Source organism: Ambystoma mexicanum, chromosome 5p (genome assembly GCF_040938575.1).
Source record: "Ambystoma mexicanum isolate Mex_15411 chromosome 5p, UKY_AmexF1_1, whole genome shotgun sequence".
Taxonomy (NCBI): domain Eukaryota; kingdom Metazoa; phylum Chordata; class Amphibia; order Caudata; family Ambystomatidae; genus Ambystoma; species Ambystoma mexicanum.
In genome coordinates, this window is record NC_090930.1 from 153560367 (window position 1) to 153585119 (window position 24753).

Sequence of the window (24753 nt, forward strand, 5' to 3'; positions counted from 1 at the left end):
TTACTGTGAATTATTTGTAAAAGGTTAATGGTAAATATATGCAATAAAAAAAAAGAATACAGTGTGGAGCACCCGATGACCCATGGAAAGGGGACTCTGTCCGGTAATAACTGGGAAGTGCTAACTTCAGAGCAGTATATTTTGCATTGGATCACTGCGCACATAAACAACATGCCTGCTTTTTTTCAGGCTCATTTTGTAAAATTATTACTGTGCACACTTTTAGTGAAAGCCAGGAAGGATGTAGAAAACATTTGTATTCATATAAATGTTCTCTAAAAGTCTTGAAATTATATAGACGTCGCATCTTCTTAGGGTTGGAATTCACAGGAAAAGTCAGGGATGTATCCCTGGTAAAGTCAGGGATGTAGCCCTGGTAAAGTCAGGGATGTAGCCCTGGTAAAGTCAGGGATGTAGCCCTGGTAAAGTCAGGGATGTATCCCTGGTAAAGTCAGGGATGTAGCCCAGGTAAAGTCAGGGATGTAGCCCAGGTAAAGAGTAATTTTGTATTTTTTGCATTGAGAGGCTTCAGGAGGGAAGAGATGGGGTGGGGGGCTGAAGGGGAAATGGTCAGGGGCTGAGTATAATGCCTCTGTCTCCGGAAGGGATTAGTTTACTTATTTTGCTCGAGCTTTTGTGATCCTCAAAGGTTCAGTCTGCGCCATCCTCACACTTACGGGTTCCCCGGGTGCTTTACATTTCGGGGTCGTTCCCATTTAGTGATCGCCACGTCCCCAGCTCTTCAGGTCCTCTGCGGAACTCACCCTTGTAAATCCTAGATGAGGCAGCAAACAGTCCTAGCAAAGCGGGTGACCGCATCAAGGTCAGCATTTAGATGCCACCAACCTGACCTGTTTTCAGCACTTGGAAGCAGGAGGAGAGTGTGCTGCAATATTCTGTGCCATGGGTGGAGTCTGCATCGTGGCCTGGCCCCTACGTGGATTGGGGGCGGTTTACTGATTGAACCATGGTCTTTGGCAAATCGGCAAGACATCAAACCACACTGGTTACCCCAACGATTTTGGCAGGCTAAGGCTGCCGGGTGTAGTTCTCAAAAATATAAAAATGCATTTTTTAATCTCTCCACATCGCTTGATATAGTTAGCACAGTTCCCATTTCAACATAGGTTTAAATCCCCAGGCCTGTTGAGTGAACAAAGGGAGCGAGAGACTCTTGTTGGGAGTTCAAATAGTTATAAGTACAGCTGGTTTCCTGCTCAAGTTAACCTTCACAGGTTAATCACTTTGTCTGGTTTAAAAAAACCTTCGATGGCCAAGTACAATTATTTTTTGTAAGCTTCATTGCTCCTGAACCATGTTACTGTATGCCACTTTTCTTTGTAAACTAAAGTAGTGCAGCTTACCCATAGTTTCACAGGGTTCCGGTGGTACTCCATACGGCTCAAGTAGACACACCATTGTCATGCACCAATAGAATTAAATAGAGGTTTGCACGTGTATGTGAGCACACGCACCTACTCACTCCATGTGACGCCATGTTAGCATTCAGGCTACAAAGGTCCAATGGATGTTTCCATATTTCCTATCTTTACACAGGCTGACGTCATTATCCTGTCATCTCTATATATGGCCCAGGCACAGGCTACACCATATAAATAGATGGTTTTAAGGGCAATGAGTTCTTCCTGTCTTTGGGTTTCTCACCAGGTCTTTTCTTGACAGAATATGGCTTTGACGTGGGTTTGCTCATGCTGTCAGTAGTAGGTGGACTGCATGGATTAGGGGGTGAGATTTGTGAAATTGTTCCAAGTCGAGGTCAGGAAGTGTAAATGACAAATTCATTGGAGAAGATCATTGGAGAAGCCTGTGTATGAGCTGTTGTGATGGTCAATACGCCTGCATCCTTACACCATTGCCCTAAACTGAAGCTCGGTTGCCATTGGCCATCCTCAGAGTCTTGCTGTTTACTCGTGCATTACCCAAGTGCTTAAAAATGGATTTGTTCCAGAAAATAGTATTTATTCAACAGTCGTTAAAGGAATTACCAAAAGATCCTGAGTGACAGTAATAGTTTTACTTTTTTTTATTTCTGCATGTAAAAAAATATAGGATTATGCATAGTACAAGCTGCAAATAATACATTCTTGCTCGTTTACAAGATAATATTAACACAAATTAGAAATCATTTTAGAGCAAAACTACTCAAGAAATCTAAGCTTTGCTCATTTTTTCTCATTTCTGACCAAATCGCTCGGTGACGACATGTTTCCAAATCTAAGGATTGCTAAGGTACCATGAACATAGTCTTATTGGCTATTGCAATATACGCCAAAGGCTTGAGATCTTTCATAAACCCCCATTAGGAGCCCCAATATAGTCTAGTGCTCGAACATTGGATTTCTACATGTTTAGTGCAAGTGTGGTCCCGTCAGCTGGCCACTTGGAGACGCCCATTTGGAACTCAATGTAGTACCACCCCCTCTGTATTGGCTGCAAGTTTTCGTCACGTGAAACAAATCAAACATTTCTCATCATCCGGGCAAAAGCGCAGATGGACATGCGATGCGAAATCAACTGTTCAAAATGATCGATTCATGCTCACAGCAGTTATTTTTCAGAGAAGTGCATGAACCATAACTGTTGCAATACCATAAGTGTTCTTCTACTAGGTAATTCTTCCTCTACATAATCCAGTCTTGAAAAATGTAAGGAATATAAATATATAAATACCCAGTCTATCAACTGGTTACCCACATTTGCTGCCTTCCAGTTTCTTAAAGTTTGATGAGCAACTAGTAAGCCATTTAGACTTTTCTAGAAAACATCTGAAAAAATACAACATACAAATGAGAGAGAATTTGCTGGTTGAATATTCTTGGCTTAGTGGTCATGTGTAAACTCTCGGTAGGTTTCAAACGCTTCAGACTATTTCTCGTTGTCAAGGTAACCAAGTCAATTCCAAGCATGGTGTGCCATGCGATTGGCTCTTGCGCCTTCAACCATCATGGTGTGCCGTGCAATTGTAGGTTGCGTCAAGAACCGTCTGTAGAATTAAGTCATGAGTGGACTAACCCGTGGTGGTCCAAGATAGCTGGTCTCTGGCAATCACAGAACAGCCGCAGATTTCACCCTGGCAGACAGGACCTGCTTAAACCTTCTCTTGAGGTCCTGCATGTTCGGCGACTTGGGCCTAATCAAGTGGAGACCCTTCCTCTTCTCGCCATTGCAGCTGCCCATCATCCTGCTCATCTCCTGGCAGAGGTGGAGGAAGGCCTCGTGCACACCTTCAAAGTGTTCCCGAGCCGACACCTCACAGTAAGTCCCAGAGATCTCATTGGCCAGCTGGAGCCCCTCCGAAGAAGACACTTGCCGGGCCCGCAGCAGGTCCTCTTTGTTACCGATCAGGAGCAAAGGGATGTTGGTGTTGGGGTGGATTTTGCGTAGATGCTGGTAAAGTGGTCGGATCACCTTGTAGCTGTTGTAGTCCGCAATCGAATAGACCAAAACAAACCCGTCGGCCCAGTACATGGCGCGGTTTATCTGCTCTTGGCAGAAAATGCTATCAGAGTCATCCTGCGGGCAACAGAAATATGAAAAGGTGGTTAGTGAACAGAAACAAAGAGGCAGGGAGTCATTTCAAATTCCATGCAAGGGCAAAAAGATACAATTTCAGAAGTGGTAATACGAGTACTAATAAGTAACATTCATCAGTACCCAATGCAGTGGGGAAACCTCCCAAACAGATAGTGCCACATAATTCCATAAACCAGGTGCGATATACTCATTTTCACATCGAAAGCTTTTGAAATGATACCACAACTTACATTATAAATCAGTAGCAAAAGCATTCGGCACCGTTACAAGGCATCAGTAAAACAGCTCCCGCGCCGGCCCAGAATTTTGAAAAAGGAAAATCTCAATCTCTCTGTAATTATTCTATTTGGATAATTATAATAAAAGGTGGACATCTGTTTTTGGAAACCTTACATTTAGAATAAAGAAATTCCGATGGTGGCGTCATATTCTAAATCAAGCTGGACATCTTTTATCCAAAAGGCACACGTTCAGAATTAAAGATTTGGGATGATGAATGCAGTGAGAGCTGGTGCCAGGAATTGCAAAGGAACAGCGTGTACGGTAGTTTAGTGCGAGTAAATCAGTAACCATATTTGAGCAGTCCTGCCAGCGGCAAGTGCTGATGTTAGCGGAGCGCTGCAAAGGAAACCATGGTCTGAGCTCGTGTTGACGGATGAGCGAGGCATGGAGCCAGGATGACCTCACGCACGGGAGTGCTCTTCCTTAGCTCTCTGCCGCCTTCGAACTGCTTCCGGTTCCCCGGGCCGGATGTCAGGATTCTAATAAGCGTGCCGCTGTGGATTTCACTATTGGTGCAATGGCATGCCTGCCAGTTTGGGTACACATGTAGTGAAGGCGTTGTACCGTAGGGCGCCAGACGGATTTAGCAGTCAAAGGACTTTGACCACGGGTACCAGGCGGTGCATTAAAGTATACACAAAAAAAAGTTATATAATGGGTGCGTTAACAACTGAATACAGAAACACCCACTACTCTGGGCAGAAAGGATTCTAGCAGAATACTGGGAATTGACTATTTGCCGAGTGTGATGTTAAGGAAGCTTAAACCATGGCCCATTGCCCCCAGGCTGTCTGGTGCACATCACAGTTAACATAGCTCTCAACCATTTGTGTCACAAAGGCGGGTGAAAACACCCGATTTTAATTTTGGCGGGTGAGAGGCCCATTGAAACGAATGGGCGTGCTGGAGGCTTGGCGGGTGAGTCAGCTGTTTACAAGGCGGGTGACACCCGCCAAAAGCGTGTGAGTTGAGAGCTATGCAGTTAATAAGAAAGAAAATGTGACACATGCCCCTTTAAGACTCAGCTGAAGGTGGCCTGTGTGGTTCCATGTGATCATAACTAATCAAATAACGAAAACTTTAACGAATTATAAATGTTTTTTAAATTTGGGGGACGTCCCTCCCCCTAAACCCTCTGTCGCCCTCGCTTTATAACCCAACCCTAATCCCCTCCCCACCCGTTTTATTTCCTTACCCCCCCCCCCGATATATACTTTTAACAGAACATTCTGTGTTTTCCGTTATTTAGGGTCTGTTATAAAAGTCATTTGTTACTGTCGATTCATTAACATCACTGTATACCTGCTTGTGGGACAATGACCAATAGAAAAACGAAAATGGAAGACAGACCCTCCCTGCACATGAAGCCATAGAGGCTAACAAGTGCCCCAGAGCATGTGAGGTGAGCAAGTGAGCGAGGCTAAAAAGGGTTTCACCACCCAAAAAGCAGCCAGAACACAAAGTCCATAGCAAATATACTGGGGTACCATTGACACCAATGAAGGAATCGGTGCAAAAATTGATATTTTCCCTATTCACGCGTCATAATGGACAAGCACTGCTTTCCACCTCCCTCCATCTGGCTACTTTTCGAGAGACCTTCCAAAGGATGCATTGAACTGATTGCGACTCCAGCGACAGGCAGAATTGTGATTAACTGCCCAAGATACTCCTCTGATAACAAAGCTTTCTGCTTACTCCGCCGCTAACGCGTTGAACTCTAGTCAATGGTTACTCATCTCACAGAGTTGAATTCAATTGTGTGATACTCAAAGCAATCGATGGTCAAACCCCTAGATTGGTCTGCGAACACTGATCTACTCTAATATAGAACTATTGACTCTGGCCAGCAAACAGCAAACTAGAGCTGGGAACGTTCCTGCTAAGGGGTTCACAGAAACGATCGACGCTGCGGGAGTCCAGTTTCAAAAGAAAAACAACACAATGCGTGTTTTAATACCTTTTATTGGATTAAGTGGTATTATGCAGTGGTGGAACAATACATTAATAATAATAAAAATAATAATAATATTAATAACATTAACTTTCAAAGTCCCATAGAGTTGATCAGAGACGGTGCAGAGGAAAATGAGTAGACAAGAAACACCTTGGACAGTTTGTTTGTTTGTTTGTTTGTTTGTTTGTTTGTTAGTTTGTTTTATTATTTATAATGTGCGAACGTACCCGTGGGCATCGGGGCGCAGCCTTTACAAGAATTTTCAAAGCTTGGTTACAATACACAAAGAATATACATAATACAAGAATAAGGTACACCAATGCTATATACATGGCAACAGTGAAGCCAGCAGGCCGTTATATACAAATAAGCAAGAAGGCACACATGGTTACAGAGTATGCGGGTAGTGCTGGGCACTTCATTGCCTTTGTGGGCCTCCAATTTCAGCCAAGAGACTACCTTGGAGCGGAAGTTCTGATAGGGCAGGTCCACTCTAAGGTTTGGAGGCAGGGAATTCCACAGTGTGGCTGCTTTTACCTGGAAACTGTTGCCCCCTATGGTGGCACGTTTGAAGTGGGGAATGGCTAAACAGTCTTTGTATGCAATTCTGACGGGTTTTAAGGAGGACTGTCTGTGGAATCTGGTAATCAGGTAAGTTGGGGCAGAATTATTAAGAGACTTGTGGGTGAGTGATGCCGTTTTTAAGAGAATTTTATCTCTGGTGGAGAGCCAGTTGTTCTGTTGGCTGAGTCCTGTAATGTGTTCTCTTCTGGAGATGCCCAGAGCGGCTCTGAGAGCGTTGTTCTGGAGGGTTTCCAGTTTTCTGGTAGTGGCCTTGGAGGATCCCAGGTAAAGGGCGTTACAATAATCGAGGCGAGACAATATGAGGGCTCTGGCGAGTGTCAGGCAACTAGTGTCCGACAGGAAAGGTTTAGCTGCGTGGATTAATTTATACGTATAGGCCGTGGAAGATGCAAGGGAGCTCACTTGTTCTTTCAAGGAGAAATTGGAGTCTAGGTAGAATCCCAATGTTTTGACCTCCTGATCAACTTTTATGTTGTTCCCGTCAATCATGAAGGAATTGTAGACTGGGCCAAGTTTCTTTAGGCTGAATGTGGTACCTAGGATGATGAGCTCTGTTTTATCATCATTCAGGCATAGTCCATGCGTGGCCATCCATGCCTGGATGATGATATACAGAGTTGTTCATTCCCCTAGCAACAAAAACAAATCTCAGTTTAAAGGTCATTTGAAGGAATGGTATGCATGGGATATCTGCCTTATCTGCTAGATCATAAAACCTGCAGAAGTGAACACAACAGTATCCATGAGAAGCACTTCCCATTTCTAACCATGCTTAAAGATGCATTTTAAGAAAACCCAGCTTACTGGCTTTAGCAGTATGTGTGAATCAATTCTTAATATTAAGCACTGAAATTCTTAAAGTTGCCCCCAGTTAGATAAAAGACAACGTTCCATTAGAATCATATCGATGTGAAAGATTAACAATCATATTTTGAAAGCAGGGTATGTTTTGCATTTGCCCCCAGAGTCTACAAATGTGCCTTGCAGCCTCTATGCAATCCTAGGACAGCGTTTTCAATTGGGCTGCTTAGGTTAACTGGCTGGTATAGAAAGGGACCACTACACAATATTTTTTATTTTATTTTCATTGTTCATTTATAATGCACTTAATACCAACAAGTGGTTTCTAAGCACAGTATCATGATTTGAACCTGTGTTTCGCTGCGTTGTCTTGCTTCCAAGACAAGCGAGTTGCCCCTGAGCTATCCTTCCTCCCCAATGTCCAGGTACTGAATGGTGTAGTGTCTAATATTAACCCTAGAATACCTCAAGCTCCATACTGGCTCCCTGGCTTGCATACAATGTGGCAAATACAAAATATGTTACAATGTTTTAATGGTGCAATTGCCACTGATCTCCGAGTGCCTCATGCTCTATGATGGGTGTCAACCATTTGAGGTTGGACACCCAAGATGTCCATTGTCAATGCTCAATGTCCTTCCCTACGGGACCTCCTGAGCATTAGTGTCCAACATGTGTTGGTTAGAGGTGGTACTGGAGAGTTGTCTTCTGGCTTTGTTGATGATGTTGGCTCACTAGTCCTGGGTCCAAAGTGTATGTCTGATGTATAGGGAAAGAGCATTCTGTGTCTGGACCCCCTGAAATGGAATGCTCTTCCCAATTCTGAGCATCATCCGATTCTTTTTTTAATTTCCTGGCAAGGCTTTACCTCTTCCCACACCCTGTAGAATGCAGTTTTCTCCGATTCCGTCCTGGACCTCTTTTATTCACTTCTTACACTATTCTCATAGTTTCCCCAATTCCTTCATACATTTCTAAGGCACATATTTATGGAGACGACATTTGCAGATTTTTTTTTCATTTTCTTCTCCGATTCTCATCATCTATGTCTATCGCTCAATATTTAAATGCTAAAAAGTGGATATCCATCCAGGATTCAACAGCCGATAAATCCTATTAAAAAAAAGAACAAAACCCCCCTTTTCCTGCTTCCCTTAATTTCAGGTCTTTTATAGAGTTTAGTTTCCTCCTCTTCACATAACATTTGTCTCGTCTGCTCCCAATCTTGCATTCATTTCACATTTACATTTCAGGGTCACATTTTCAGATTGTACAATATTTGGAACACTTGTCACTTATTAATTTTTACTTCCACTATACCGTTAATGCAAACTTTAGTTCTTTCTAGTTTGAAATATTGTTTGCTCCGTAGGCCATCACTCTACTCTTCGAGTTAGCTTGGGGACTTGAGAGAGAGATGGGCTTGTAGATGATGCTGCAGGATTTGAAGGGGATACATATTTGCAGCAGGAGCCAATGCCATTCAAGAAGGGTTGGGGTGATGTGGTCAAATTTGTGGAGTACTTTGACAAGTCATGCTGTATCATGTAGGCTACATCTCCGGGTTGCCAGGGTGGCCTCTGGAAGGTCTTCCACAAACCTTGGAGAGCATCATCACAAGGAAACGGGCAGAGACGGCATTTGTGGGCCGATGTTAAATCAATACGAAAAAGCTGAGTACTATAAACATAGGTCCTTATTTTAACAGAAAGGTTTTCAGTTGTTTCCTGAACTGCAAAAAAGAGACAATTTTGCAGAGATTGGTAGGTAACAGGTTTCATGCTCATGGACTCGCAATAGAGAAGCAATTGGAAGTGGTTTGCTGGAAGGAAGGGCTTGAACCTTCACAGAAGAGAAAGCTGGCACTAAGCTGTTTGTGTCTCCCTTGCTATCTGCTCCTTGAAGAGAGGTGTATTGATTTAGAATCCCATGGGACTTTGACCCGGGGAGTTAGTTGGTGTGTGAAGCCCTCGAAGTTCATAGCAGAGACCCAGGTCTTGATGTCAGGGTCTTCAGTGTTGTTGGTCAGAAGTAGGAATTCGGTCTTGGAGGTGTTGAGCTTCAGGTAAGCAATGGACATCCAGGACATTTTTTAAGTTGGGTTTAAAAAAGCACCTATTGAATTCTGTGTCCTTCCAATGGCCATCTTATCCTTCCCTTCTTAGGACACATATGCCACATCTTCACACTTCAGAAGTAGCTTAACAATCCACAAATGCTCACCTTGTTCATCAGGACCACACTCAGCTAATAAGCATATCATATATCGCATCTCGGAAAGGCTTTAAGCTATATTGGGTTCACTCCCCATTGTGGTTTTATAAACTAGACAGATAAAGACAGCTGAAAACCATTGCTCTTATTTGACTCGTTTAAACTGTTTCTCCCTCACCCTTTTCCTAGTGTCTCAGACTCAGGCCTAGATTTTGACCTTGACTTTATACATTGCAGATGGTTAGTGGGCTGAGAGCGCGTTCTGCCTGTATTCCAAGGGATTGGTAATGACAGACGAATGCAGCCATTACAACAACTCGTTTCAGGAGAAGAACACATTATTTTGTATAATATATCAGCTGGAAATACCGAAATTAGCTATGTAAGATCAGCAGTTGAGAATCACAGAAGTGCTTGGTTGCTGTTACTTTAAAGAGTTGAGACATATCCTGTCTGTATATTTACCCTTTGTGATTTGGTGGGTAGTTCTGGGTGCGGAATCTGATCAGAAAAAAGACAGCTCAGTGTTGCTCTTCTGACATTGTGTGATTTTTGTGGAGCTGCAAACAATCTTTCCACAAGACTACTTTTCGATGCAAACTCAATACCAAGGATGCTGGCTTTCTGCCTCTTCTCCAGCTGCGCGGGTCCCATACAAATCTACTATCCAGGCACTGGGGAAGACCCTCCCACAAAATCACAGCTGGCCATGTGGTGGCTCCCAGACCACAAAATGCATGTGAGCCTCTCTACCACACAAGCACACCACATATGATGTGCCGCAGCAAACATCCATTGCAATAACTAGTACTCCTCTCCAACCAACACAACCCTTTTGGTTATACCCTCTATTCCTACCTGTCATCACAGTTGAGAGAGCAACATATAACTCAAAAGACGGGTTTGAGTTTCAAGGGACTTTATAAAACAAACAGAAAAGTGAAGGGATTAGGTTAAACGGCGTTCATGTACTGGAAAATCAAGAAACAAATAAGGGTTTCTCTATAAAACCTTAGCCCTCAGTCCCACCCTCTCCCTTGAACTCCTCCACCTGGTGATTTAAGTCATTCTTTTGTGGTTTAAGAGTACAATCGCTAACTTATACTCTCGCTTGGCTCTTTATTATAATAACTATAATTGTTCTTTTATAACATGCTTAATACCAGCAAGTGGTTTCTAAGCACATAATCGAGATTTTAACCTGTGTTACACTGCATGGTCTTGCTTCCAAGACAAACACGTTGTCCCTGAGCTTTCCTTCCTCCTCTTTAATTTGAATTATTGACTTTTGTCTTTCTCTTGAAACAACGCCAGCACCACTACCCTTGCTGCTCTGTGTCCACTAAACGTGGGCAACATGCCAGGTTCTTTTGGATCTTAGAAAAGATCCAGTTTTCAGGCTTAAACTTTGTGCCAATCGCAGATCAGGCCACATTCTCTCCATGAACTTTGGTTTGAACCACCCCTCTATCATATGGTCCATGGTATTGGGTTCATTCGCTCTGGTCTTCTCTGCACCAACCTCTGATTCCTGTCTTCCTTGTATCTGGTCCTACTCTTAATCCATTGGCTTTCCTGCTCTTATCCTCAACTCCTCACTCTCCCTATTGATCTTCCCTTCGCTGGGTCTTTATTCCCCCCCCCCCCACTACCTTACTTGCTCCCCCACTTTGGGAGGAGGCATAAGGAGGAGAAGACATGATCATTAGTCTCCTTCATGCCACCATGTTCCATTCATCCACTTTCCACCTCCTCCATATTACTCCTCTCCCCCACCTTTATCTCGCTCCTCCCCCTTTCTTTGGTGCTTTCTGCCACCTCCTTAATGCCCCTTCCTTTCAACCTCTGCCACTTCCTCACTGCATCCAAGTCCCTACAGTTTCCTTTGCACCTCTACTACATGGTCACACACCAACCCTCTCATGGGTCGATGTACCTCTGCTTAATGCTTGCTTACCGACTTAGTCCCCCGCGGAACACCCGACAAACACCCACCCATCGATTGTCTCTCCTTGTGGCATTTTCTCTGAATCTGCGGTTTCCCCCTCCTGTTGCACCTTGTCCTAACTTCTGCGTGATCATTTTCCACCACATGCCCCCCGCCCTGCAAACCTTGTGCCCAGAGTGTCACTCCCAATAGTTTCATTTATCCCAACCACACCTGCTGCCGCTCCAGTCCAAAACACAATCGCCCTTTAGCTTTCCTTTGGCTGCTACCTCCTGTTGCAACTTCTCCATGCCAATTCTCCCCAATATGGGGACCCCCCTCCCATGTCCCGTTCTGATTTTCAAACGGCCTATGCCCTACAGCTCCCTCGTCGTACTTGGCAGCATACGCTAAACACCTGCCTCACATCTGCGTGCTTTATAAAAGCAGTGTCCCTTCCCCTAGTTTTACAGCAGAGGTGTAGGCAGGCTATGTTGGTGTCAGGCTCACATTTGGGGACAAGGAATTCAAAGAGTCCTGATTCGACTAACGTAAGTCCCTTCTCCCAACGCCTCCAAGTTCTGACTCTCTCTCCTCTACTTGACAAATTCCTTCCTTCTTACTCTAGCAGATCCACCCTTAAGACTGTCTTGAAGCAGAGTCGGCTCCGTACACATTGGTGTCAATCAGGATTTTAACAAGTGTCACAGCCACATGAAGCATGATCAGATAACGTCCCTTACACAAATTCCGGCCTGGGCTGGTCCTACCCTAGTTCAAAAGTCTAGGAGCTTACCCATGCCTTTCTCTTCAGTTTGCTATTTTTCAGGTTCTCACTCCATACTTAGACAATTTTCCCTAAGCACCCATACAGAACCGGTAACCCCTGGCCAGTCTATGCAAAAAACACTTCCTAAAGTCAGGAAATAACTTGGGTACATTCGGAGCAAGTACCCTGTGATTGAAGAAAATGTTACGTGTATCCAGCAACAAAGACTGACTGCTCATGATATGATATATGATGTGGCATGTATAACGCGCCTGTACACGTGTGTTTTATAGGCCCGAAAAGACGGGGAAAACAAGGGAGAACAATAACGATCTTACTAGGCTTTACAATGCAGAGGATCTTGAAGTTGATCCTAGCAGCCACAGGGAGCCAGCAAAGAGATTTCCGAGATGGAGGGATATGATGCAGGGGTTGCGGCCAAGTACAAGTCTTGCAGTCCTGTTCTGGATAAATTGTAAAGGTCGAAGAGTAGAGGCAGGGAGATTTAGAAAGAGGCTGTTGCAATAGTCCAGTCTAGAGAGGACCAGAGCTCTGGAGACAGTGAGCTTCTGGGGGAAAGTGAGAAAAGGAAGAATACCTCGGAGGAGGTGCTGCTAATAGTTTCACTTCTTAGAGACGTCAGATGTGAGGAGAGAAGGAGAGGGTGGAGTCGAAGATGACACCAAAGTTCTTAGCCTCACAGGAAGGAGCAGGAACAGGGCCCTGAGTGGGCGGCCAGAGAGAGAAAAGGAGGGAGCGGGTGTCCCATTGAGGATGATCTCAATCTTACTGGCATTAAGGCAGAGATCATGGGCAGCACACCATTCCTGAATTGCGGCCGGACAGTCTCGTATGAGAGAAGAAGCAGAGGTGGTTTAGGGGAGCCTGAAAGAGAGCTGAGTGTGTCATCCGCATAACATTGAAAATTTGAGCAGAAAGTAGCAATGCAGTGGGCACGAGGTGCAAGGTAGTGGTTGAAGAGCCAGGGAGAGAGGTTGGACCTCTGGGGAACACCATAAGTAGAGAGAGAGAAAGAACAGAGGAAAGACCCTAGTTGGACCTGAGAGGAAATGAGAAAGACCTGTTTGTAGGGAATGTAAATTGCTGGTATTGCCAGTATGCAGGAATACTACTGCATGTCCCTGCAAGCTGAATATTGTAAAGCTGACAAAGTAATGTGAACAGAGAAACGGTTTTCCGACCATGCCTACTCACACAGGTACCTGCAAGCCCAGACTGCTGGGGTTCATGAGAACCAGTGCAGCACAAGGTGGCATCCAATCACCCATGTCAGAAGGAGCGTGAAGATCTGCCAAGTGGCCCTGGCCACAAACTCTGCAAAGATGAATCCAAGATGGTGGGATGCCTAGTAAATGGTTTGTGTCATGGTCTCATGCCATAGCATAAAGAAACAGCTGGGGAGTTTGTAGTTTCCAAGCGAGTGACCCAACCCCAATGCTTGCTCTCAAAGAACCACCAGTTGATGTCAATTGCAGTTTCAAGGCATGAAGAAGATTCCTACCTGGCACGTAGGCTAAGGATTGGGGTACCATGGGGGCTGGGCACTGCCACCATTGTAATGCTGTATCGTGAGGATCCCCTGGTCTACCCCACCCTTCCCAGGTCGCATGGCAGAACCACGGCACTGCTAACAGGTTCAGTCCCTTCGTGGGACTCAGAGACATGCAGGAAAACATTTGGCAGTAGAGTGGCATAGAAACTGCTCTGGAGCGGCATAGCTGAAGTCGCATAATGGTGAACGCTTACCAAGATGGTGTTTGGGAACTCTGCATGTAGGACAACATTTGTGAGCACCAGGACTTACAACTCAGAAAACGTAGGAACCCTTTAACTTCACTCCATGGAACTGAACAAATTCAAGATGCTGATGGGACTAGATATTGGCTTGATTTGCAAAGTCTCAAAAAGAAGGGAAGGAACTTGCATCACAGTCATATGGTGGAAACCCATATAACTCCTCCAGATTCTATTTCATTGAGCTGGTGGTGGTCTCTGGCCTGCTTCCCCTCTCCGGACAGCTTCTCTCGCATACACCAGACTCACTGCTCTCCAGTCTTTTGAGCCATCAACAGCCAGTGGAGGAAGGTAACTATTGTTTTTTTAAAAACTCCGACAAAGCGCCATACATGAACTTTGTTGAATGCCCAGTTCCCTTAACCTTGCCTGCTCTCTCTCTTTCAACAGCCCTCCCTACTTTGAACGTCTGGCTGCAAGCCTTACTTAACATGACGTAAAAACTAAATTTAAGGAGCCACCCAGAGGTGCCTTGCATGGGCAGCCTTGGCAAAGGGAAAAGGTTGAGGGTGCCTCCCGTTTGTCTGGCACTCTAGCCCTGCAGCACTCTCTACCCTCTGGACCACACAGCACTGAGGTAAGGGTCAGAGCAATGAATAATGCACCCATTTAATATATTGCCAACTTTTATAATCTACCACTGATATTTTGACACCTTGCCACTTTGATACTTGGCCCCTGTATTAGCTTACCAAATTCAACAAATTAGAACTGGGCCACCATGATAGTCAACCATTTTGAGATTTTGCCCCTTTGTTTGCTTACCGCTGTGATATTGTACCACTCTGATAGTTTGCTATTTTGGTTTCCCACTCTGATAACTGGCCACTAATATTTTGACACTATGATTGTTCCCACTTTGACAATTTCCTACTTTGATATTTCACTGCTTTGATTCTTTAACACTGCCAAAAACTTTTGCTGTGATAATTTTACCACTGGGAGATTTTAGCAAACGGGATAACTTGTCCACTGGGAAATGTTGGTACTGGGATATCTTCCCACCTGGGTACTTTGCCAATGAGAAATCTTGCGACCTTGATAAGCAGTATATCTTGTCACCAAGATAAGCTGCCACTGGAATATTCATGATCACTGGTGAACTCCCACTGTGATACCATGACACTCTGAAAATATCCCACTGGGATACTTTGAAACAAATGGAAAAAAGTAAAGCACAAAGCACCAGATCCCCTCAGAAAACAACTGCATAAACCACACTGAAAGGATTCAATCACAGAAAGACCATCGGACAAGAAATACCCAGAAGGGTAAAGCACAAAAAAGTGAAACAACGCAACCAACTAAGTCTTGGAAGCCAAATATTTTGGGAAATCTTGCACAAAATCTCTTCAAGTAAGAGCTGCTTTAAGACATCTCAACCAAAATTGCTCAATTTCTTGCAATACCTATCCACCGACAGACCCTCACAATCAGCAATCCAAAGAAATCTTAACCACACAAGGACAGAAGAACCAAATACCATGGATGGATAAATAAGGATCAGAGAACTAGAAAACAACCAATCCACTTGAGCACTCTGTCACTAGGACCTAGTGAGACAACAAAATTCCATATTACAAACCCAAAACCACACCTGGAAATGTCAGACTCTACATGCAACCTACTCCAACTGCTAAACGAAGATCTGAAAACAATGAAGGACCACACAACAATCCCCACACAAAATCTTTTTTTTTTATTTTATTTTTTTTAACTTTTGTTTATTCAGCTTGGTACAACAGGCACAGGCAAGTTACAGTAGAGCATGTAAAACCAACAGAAATACAAAGGGGATCGTGTTCATCACAGATCAATGTGGTACAATTTAAGAAATTACATAAGGCAATAAAGGGAACACCGTACACCCATGGGGGGCACATGCGAGGACAGAACAAGACAGTTGGGAAAGAATCAAGAGTCATCTGGAGCTGAGGCAAGAGAAGGATCTGGGGATGCAGGGTCAGAGTCGGTGACGGTGGGAGACATGTATGAGCGGAATTTTTGCCATATATCTCTAGGTCTGGAGTGGGCGGGCTGTTGCATCGTCCAGGACTCCTCGGTGTCAGAGGCCCACGTGGCTGCCCTGAGCCACTGTGCGTGAGTAGGGGTGTTCGGCCGAAGCCAGCAGAGTAGGATTGTACGCACAGCTAGTAGCATACAGAGGCTAGCCAGTTTCCTGGAATCACGGTGAAGTTCAGGGAAATCATGAAATAGACACTGCATTGGGGATGGGGAGATGGGGCACTCGAGAATGGATGAGATAGTGGAGCATACTGAGGTCCAAAATTGGGTGAGTCGGGGGCAAGACCAGATCATGTGTATATACCCCGCTTCTTCATCGCCACATCTAGGGCACCTATGGGAAGAGTCACTTGACATACGGTGTAACCTAGCCGGGGTGTAATGATATCTGTGGAGCACCTTAAATTGAATTAATTTGAATCGGGAGTTAAAGGAGATCAACTGGGTGCGTGCACACATATGGGTCCAACGCTCGTCAGATATTTCGGAGCCGAGATCTGACTCCCAGGCGTGCCTCAGTTTGGAGAATGTGGGGGGTGATCTGGTTTGAAGCAGGGTGTATAGCCTGGAGATTTTTCCCCTCATAGGGGAAGGCGAGGATAGTTCGGTAATTGCAGGTTCATCTGGTGGCAATGCCGGAAAACTTATGTATTTGCGTTTGAGTACCCCCCGGAGAGATGAGTATTGGAGCCAAACGGAGGGTCTCCGCCTAAGGGAGGCCGGGAGGTCGGGCCATTCTATAAAGTTTCCCTGTTTGAATATGTCGCGTAGTAGTTCGTATCCCGCCTCAGCCCATGTACGGACCACCGAGGGAGGGACATGTGGGACTTCTGGGAGGAAATTCCAAATCGGAAAGTTACCGTGAAAGGGATGAATGGAACCCAGTATTTGCCAAGATTTATGTAAGGCTAGGGATGTGCAAGCCGTAGGATCCAGCGAGTCCGACACCACCGGCATGGGCGTGACCACTAGAGATCGGATATCACGGTCACTGACCGATAACCTTTCCAATCTGACATGGGGGGGGGGATCCGATACATTGAACCAGTGTGCAGTGTGTTGGAGTTGTGCCGCCAGCCAATAATTAAGGAAGTCCGGAGCTCCAAATCCTCCAGCCTCCATGGGGGTGGCAAGGGTCTTGAGCTTTAGACGGACCGCACCTGAGTGCCAAAGGAAGGAGTTGAGAATACGTGTCAATGTTTGGAAGAATTCGGTTCCCGGCCATAGCGGGACATTCGCAAATCTATACAGGAGTTGGGGAAGTACCGCCATCTTCAGTACCCCTATCCTGCCCGCCAGCGAAATCGGCAACTTGGCCCAGCCCTGTAGTTTTGTGATGAGGTTTGTGAGGTATGTCTGATAATTCTCCTCACGGACCCGTTCGGTGTGACGAGCCACCACTATACCTAAGTAAGTAATTTTAGATTGGGCCCAAGCGAACCCCATGGTATCAGGGGGGGGAAGTGTGCTGGGAGTAAGCGGGAAGAGGGTTGATTTAGAGCAGTTTACCGTGAGACCAGAGATGTGCCCGAAGAGGGCAACATCCTTCAGTATTGGGGCCAGGTTGGTCTCGGGGGAACGGATGAAAAGAATAGCATCATCAGCGTACAGGGAAACTATGTCCGAGATACCGGCAGTACGTAGACCCCTATGCGCATGGTTTTGACGAAGCATGTCCGCAAATGGCTCCATTGCTACAGCAAATATTAAGGGAGAGAAGGGGCATCCCTGTCTAGTGCCCCTGGCTATATGGAAAAGAGGGGAGCAACGGTCCTCTGTGCGGACTCTGGCATTAGGGTTGGAATAAAGTAGTCTGACCCAAGAGACAAAGGTGGGACCGAATTTACATTTGTCAAGTACCCGCCAGAGATATCTCCACGACACCGAATCAAATGCCTTTTGCATGTCGAGTGTTGCGGCTACTGCATGTACATTCAGGCTCACTCTACTTATAATGTTGAATAGACGTCTCAAATTCAAGGATGTGGAGCGGCCTGGGATGAACCCAGCTTGGTCTGGGTGAATAATATGTGGCATGAAGGGGACAAGTCGAAGAGCAAGTATTTTGGCGTAGATCTTGGCATCGCAATTGATCAGAGAGAGTGGACGGTACGAGCCGCATTGAGTAGGGGGTTTATTGGGTTTTAGTAGGACTGTTATGGTGGCTTCGCGCAACGAGGGGGGGAATTGGCCTAGTTCCACCGATTCATCCCATAGCGCAGTTAGACGAGGGAGTAGGAGTGATTTGAAGTGTTTATAGAACTCTACAGGTATACCGTCTGATCCCGGGGATTTGCCTGAAGAGAGGGAGTCTATAGCCTCCGAGAATTCTTCAGGGTTGAATGGATTCTCAAGGGATCCGGCGGTCTCAGGAGAGAGAGCCGAGAGGGGAAGATTATTGAGATAGGCATCGATTTCTGCCTCAGTGGCTTTATCTGATTGTGTATATAGGGATTGATAGAAGGAGAGGAATTCAGAATTGACATCTCCCGGCGAAGTGGCCAGGGAGCCATCAGGTCTCTCGATTCCAGGAATGGATGGGGCACCAAACTCACAGCGGAGAAGTCTAGCCAGGAGGCGGCTTGGGCGTTCACCCTCCCCATATCTCCTCGCATGTCCAGGGTTATCAAGAAACCTCAGCTCACGGTCCGCGAGCGAGCGGAATGTATCCAGCTCCGAGCCAATTAACGCAAGGGTTTCTGGGGTTTGGTCTAACATGTATTGGGTCTCCAACGCCGATAATTTGGCCTCGCTCGCTGCAATCTCCCTCCGAATAGTTTTAAGGATACCATTTTCCTTGGAAAGCGCAATGCCTCTGATGTAGGCCTTAAAGGATTCCCAGAGGGTGGCTTGGGAGGAAACGGAATTGGTGTTAATTTCAAAGAACTCCTCGATGGCCGACTCCAACTTCGAGCTGAAGACCGGGTCGAGGAGAGAGAGTGGTTTCATCCTCCAGTGCCTGGTGCGGCCGCCGTCCGGGCCCCAGAGTAGGGTGACTGTCACCGGGGAATGATCGGAAAGGGTCCTGGGGAGGATAGTCAATCCAGACACGCTCCTCATCAGCACACCAGACACCAGCCACCTGTCTATTCGAGAGAAGGAATCGTGAACCGAGGAATAGAAGGAGTAAGATCGGGAGTCAGGGTAAAGAAACCTCCATGCGTCATATAGGGCTAGTCGAGGAAGGGAGGACAGTGCAGCATATGCCGCTCTGGAGAGCTGATGGGGTCTGGATCCAGATCTATCTAGGTCCACGTCGAATATCGTATTAAAATCGCCTTCCCAGAGAATCGGTATCAGCGGGAAGCCTTCCAAGAGGGTCACCAGTTGTACATAGAATTCGGGATCATCGATGTTGGGGCCATAAATGTTTAAGAGGACCACCTCCCTATTCTGCAGGACGCCATGGAGTAGAACATATCTGCCCAGGGGATCAATTAACGTAGCAATGGGGTTGAATTTGAGGGTTCTGTGGATCAGGGTCATAACTCCGCGGCTCTGGGTGGAGTAGGTGGTGAAGTACCTTTGAGGGCCCCATGATTTCGCAAACTTTTCACAATACTCAGAGCATGCATGTGTCTCCTGAAGAAATAGGATTTTAGTCCCATGTCTCTCGGCCTGAAGCTGTAATAGTCTCATTTTTTTGTAATTACCCAGACCTCGCACATTCCAACTCATGAATGTCAATGCCTCCTCACCCCGCACTCCAGAGGTGGCCATAGAGGAATATGGGTGGATGGAAGTGTGCTCCCCATGGATGGTGACCAATATGGTCAGGTCCGCGATGCCCCTGGGGCCATAGTGCTCCGAACTCTACCCTTCCTGCCGTCTCCAAGCCTTTTTTAACATTTAACCCCTTTCCCCCCTCCCTCTCCCACATCCCTCCCCCAACCAGAGGGATGAAGACCCTATAACCAAACGACCAGAACCAGAACAGTGGCATCGACGCCTGGGGGGTCTGCGAGTTGGCCCGGCGGCAATGCTCCGAACCGTGAGGCAATTTTAGGATAAACATGATGCCCGACATTAATGTCGTTTCCCGTCCAGGGGAGGACCCGTGGAGGGGAAGGGAAGAGGCGGGCATGGTCAGTAGATAATGAACTAATGAACGGGGGCTGCAAAACGTGAATTCCCGAGGAAGAGGCGGGCATGGTCAGTAGATAATGAACCAATGAACGGGGGCTGCAAAACGTGAATTCCCGATCAACTGGACCGGGGTGGTGTATGCACCCGGCCACTGATGCCCTGGGGGTGCCACAGTGACAAGGGGGGACCGGGACGTGAGCCCAAGGGGGCGCGAGAAGGAGGGGGCACCCAACAGGAGTCTGACAAGTGTACGTCACAGTCGCCCGAAGGGGCAACAATAGTGTTCAATCGGTTAACGGGGTCTAGCTGACCAGAAGGATGCCCCAGAGAAAAATGATCGCATGCAAGCCCATGTCTTGAACAAACCAACAATGGAGGACAGTTAGCATGCAGAGTAGTGCTGTCCAATACCAACATGTCGTGGTGGAATCCAGGGGGTTATACAAGGACTCCCGGGCGACCAAGAAAGCAGAGAATATGTGTGGCAAGCCTCTGGGGTGTAATGGTGGGGAGCAGACCACAGCACAGCCTGCCCAAAGACCCAACCAATTCCTGCCATATCAGTGCGTCCCCGAACAGAGCAATCATAAGGAACGATAGGGACAATCACACAATCTGTCATAAGTGTGGCCTGGTCGCCTCCAATAAAAAAAAAGGGGGCCCCCTCCAGCGCTGGGAGAACGGAATGGGACACAACGGTATCCATTCAACGAATTGTCAATGCCTTGGCTAGCCAATGTCACATCACGTGATCCGACGCGCCGGTGGGGGGTGCGCCCACAGCGGTGACTGATGAAGGAACAGTTCAGCCGGGAAAGTGTTCATCTATGAACCTGGAGGCCTCCTCAGGCAGCGTGAAAAAGTAGACTCGGTTTGCATTTTCAATCCGAAGTTTGGCGGGGTATAGCATGGCATATTTGACCTGATGGTCACGTAGTCTTCTCTTGACCGCCAGAAAGGTCTTGCGATCCCGTTGTACCGCCACCGAGAAGTCCGGATATAGGTGGATCCTAGCTGCGCCCAGGAGAAGGTCCCCTTTGAGTCTTGCCGCCCTGAGGAGGGCATCTCGGTCGCAAAATTTAAGACCCTTGCTATAATGGGACGTGGGGGTGCCCCGGGTTTGGGCTTCGCCGTGAGCGCACGGTGGGCCCTTTCAATCGCGAACTGAGGTGAGAGTTTAGGGGAATCCAGGATTTGGTTCAGTAGACCCTCCACGTATTCCTCCATAGGCTCGTGTATCCCATCCTCCGGTACCCCAATAATGCGGAGATTATTACGCCTCGAGCGAGACTCAAGGTCCTCGTTTTTCTTCTCCTCCTCTGTGACGCGGGCGGATAGTGTGGAGACCTCCGCCCGGAGGGAGCTCAGGCCGTCCTCAGTGGTGCTCACACGCGTCTCAACCTCAGCCACACGACCATCCGTTCTCTCCATATGCGCCTTGATGGAGGATATCGTGCCATTCATGTCGTCCAATTTACAATGAATTGTGGTGAATCCCTCCCGGATGAACTGCATCATTTTCTGAGGGTCGAACGGCTCTAGCGCCACTGGGGTAGAAGGCTCCTGTGTGGACGTCTCCGGTCCATTGCTTCCAGAGGGCTTGGTGAAGATATTGATGGAGGATTGTTTCTTGCCAGTGCGTGTCGACATGATGCTGATGGAAGGATGAACTTAAGATCAAAGGATCCACCAAGGAATTGGGTGAAGTCAGAAGGGAAGGCACCAGGATCCACTGAGGCTCGCAGGCGAAGGTCGAGCCGCGCGCCAGGAGAGCACACGACGACTCCGTTCCAAGCGGGAGGGCCCAGAGAGGGGGCCGCCGGCCAGGTAATATATGCAGGGTCCAGTGAGCAGCAATCGGTCCCAAGAATCCCTATTAAGGGGGAGCAACCCAGTATCGGGAGTGGAGTGAGAGACACTTGATCTGAATGGCGAAGGACGTTGGAGGAGGTGGAGGGGAGCGAAGCCCCGGAGCAAGAACGGCCAAGGATCAGGAATACGGGTGGACCAGAAGGAGTAGGCAGTTCAGGTTGCCCCCATGCTCGTCATCAGGGTATGTAGGGTCGCTGTATCGCCTTCCGTAGTTATGTCCAGGAAGGAGCTGATCGAAGGATCTAAGTAGGGTTCCCTGTTGGGCTCAAAATATAGATGGTGGGCGCCACGGCCTGAGGAGAGAGCCCACGGGGGGGCGAGCCAGCCCTCCAGCGCCAGCCGTCCCCAATGGAAGGGCAACAGGATTACCAGGACCCGATAGATCCACAGGCGGCGCCCCCAGCCATCCAGGGGGGCAGAGGGTTAATGTAGAGAGCGGAGCACCCCCAGGCTCCCCCGTGTGTCCGAAAAGCCAATGTCTCGCATGGGTGGAGGAGTCCAGCAATTGATGGACAGGGTCCGCCACCGTGGGGCGGCCGTGAAGGTGGTCGGGGTCAGGATCACTCACCACGCGGGAGTCGGGGCAATGTCTCCTTCCATGTGGTCAGCACACCGCCCAGGAAGGGGCAGCAGAGCCTGGTGCTCTGGGGTCCAGTGCCGATCCCGGCACCCGTGGCGCAGGAAGAGGGCGGCGCAGAGGGTAACTGAGCCAGGGCCACCCGCCATCCGGGGCCGGGTAGGTATCCACTAGAGAGTGGTCAGCACACCGCCCAGGACGGGGCAGCGGAGCAGGTCGCTCTGGAGTCCCTCGTAGTGGAGAAAAAGGAGACTGGGGGCCAGAGCCGACCACCCCGCTTTTTGCAGGCGGAAAAATCCATGGCGCTACGGGACTTGTCGTTAATTACGCCACCGTAAATTACAGTGGCGTAATTAACGCCTTCCCCACTCCCATTATACCCTATGGGGCAAAAATGGGAATGGGAAGGGTAAATGGGGATTGGGGACTTACCGCCCCGCCAAGGTCGGAATGGGGCGGTAAGTCCGCCAACCCCCATGGCGGAGTTGGCAGCTCTGCGCCATGGACCATGGTGCAAATTGCACCATGGTTCTCCGCCAGGGTCGTAATGAGGCCCTATATCAGAATGACGTGCAACCTCTATTCCAAGGTAGGTAAACGTTGATTGTGACCATGTAAACCCCATAGGGTTAGGGGGGGGAAGTGTGACCTCAGTGAGTGGGAACAGGGTTGATTTGGTGGAATTCACCGTAAGACCGGAGATCCGTCCAAAGTGGACAATATCCTTCAGGATAGGGGCAAGGTTTTCCGCCGGGAACAAATGAAAAGTAAGACATCGTCGGCATATAGGGAGATAATGTCCAGCTGACCCGCCAATCGCAGACATGGACCTGACGCATCATATCTGCAAATGGTTCCATGGCTATGGCAAAGATTAAAGATGAGAAGGGGCAGCCCTGTCTCTGGCTATTCGAAAGAGGGGTAAACATCTGTCCTCGGTGCGGACCCTGGCCACCGGATCCAAGTAGAGCAATTTAACCAAGGACCGAAAACGGGGTCCAAAGTTGCATTTCTCGAGGACTCGCCAGAGGTAATTCCATGATACAGAATCAAATGCCTTTTGCATGTCGAGAGTAGCTGCCACTGCCTGGATGTTCGGATATATTCTACTAATAATAATAAACAGTCGCCACAGATTCAGGGAAGTAGAGGCCCAGGAATTAATCCTGCTTGGTCTGAATGAATGATGTGTGACATATATGGGGCTACACAAGGCTAGTATTTTAGCATAAATCTTAACATCACAGTTAATGAGAGAAAGGGGTCGGTACGAGCCACATTGAGTAGGGGGCTTGCCTGGCTTAAGTAGTACTGATATTATAGCGTTGCGGAGGGAGGGAGGCAATATACCCACCTCACAGGTCTCCTCCCATAGCGCCTGTAGTTGGGGGACCATGCAGGATTTATATTGTTTGTAAAATTTGACCAGAAGGCCGTCGGAACCCGGGGCCCTGCCCGAAGCCAGCGAATCAATGGCCTTTGAGATTTCTTGAGCCGTGATTGTTATATCCAGGCGGCTACTAGTCTCATCCGAGAGAACTGAGAGTGGAAGCTCGTCTAAGTTTGTGTCAACCTCAGCTGTAGTGACGCTAGCTACATTCAAGCAGAGAGATTCATAGAAAGACAGGAATTCAGTATTAATATCCTGTGGCGATATGGCGGTTTCCAGTTAATTTCTAAAGGCCGTATCAAGTAGGGACTGTGGCTTCAATTTCCATGACCGTGTTTTGTTAAAATCTGGACCCCAACTTAAGGAAATGGTCACCGGGGAGTGATCGGAGTGAGTCCTAGGGAGAAGTGACATATGCGTGACGTTCCTAATGAGCACGTCTGATATTAACCATCTATCTCAAGGATTCATGCACCGAAGAGTAGAAAGAATATGTTTGTGAATCAGGGTATACTAGTCGCCAAGCATCAGAGACCGCCATCTGGGGCAGCATTTCAAGGATAGTTTTGGCTGCTTTGGAGAGTTGGCGGGGTTTGGAGCCTGATCTGTCAAAACTCACATCCAATATCGAATTGAAATCTCCCCCCTAAAGGATCAGTACAAGAGGGAAACCGGCAAGGAGAGAAGCCAAGTGCACGTAAAACACGGGGTCATCCACGTTGGGCCTGTATATGTTTAGTAAGACAACCTCTTTGTTCTGTAAGGTGCCATAGAGCAGAACATATCTACCCAAGGGGTCCATGTGAGATGCCCTGTGCTGAAAGTTGATACTCCTGTGGATCAGACTCATGACTCCTCGATTTTGGGTAGAGTAATCAGTGTATCATATCTGGGGCCC

At 47.4% G+C, this 24753-nt stretch overlaps 1 protein-coding gene across 2 annotated transcripts in view; it reads right to left on the reverse strand.

Moving 5' to 3' along the window:
* Positions 1 to 2013: 2013 nt before the first annotated feature.
* The window catches only part of LOC138480809 (ras-like protein family member 11A-like), a 326666-nt gene continuing 303926 nt past the window's right edge, over positions 2014 to 24753 (reverse strand). For both annotated transcript variants that reach the window (XM_069612558.1, XM_069612557.1), the window contains one exon: positions 2014 to 3534. In XM_069612558.1, coding sequence (XP_069468659.1) covers positions 3067 to 3534 — 468 coding nt within the window. In that variant the 3' untranslated portion in view covers positions 2014 to 3066. The remainder of the gene's footprint in view (positions 3535 to 24753) is intronic.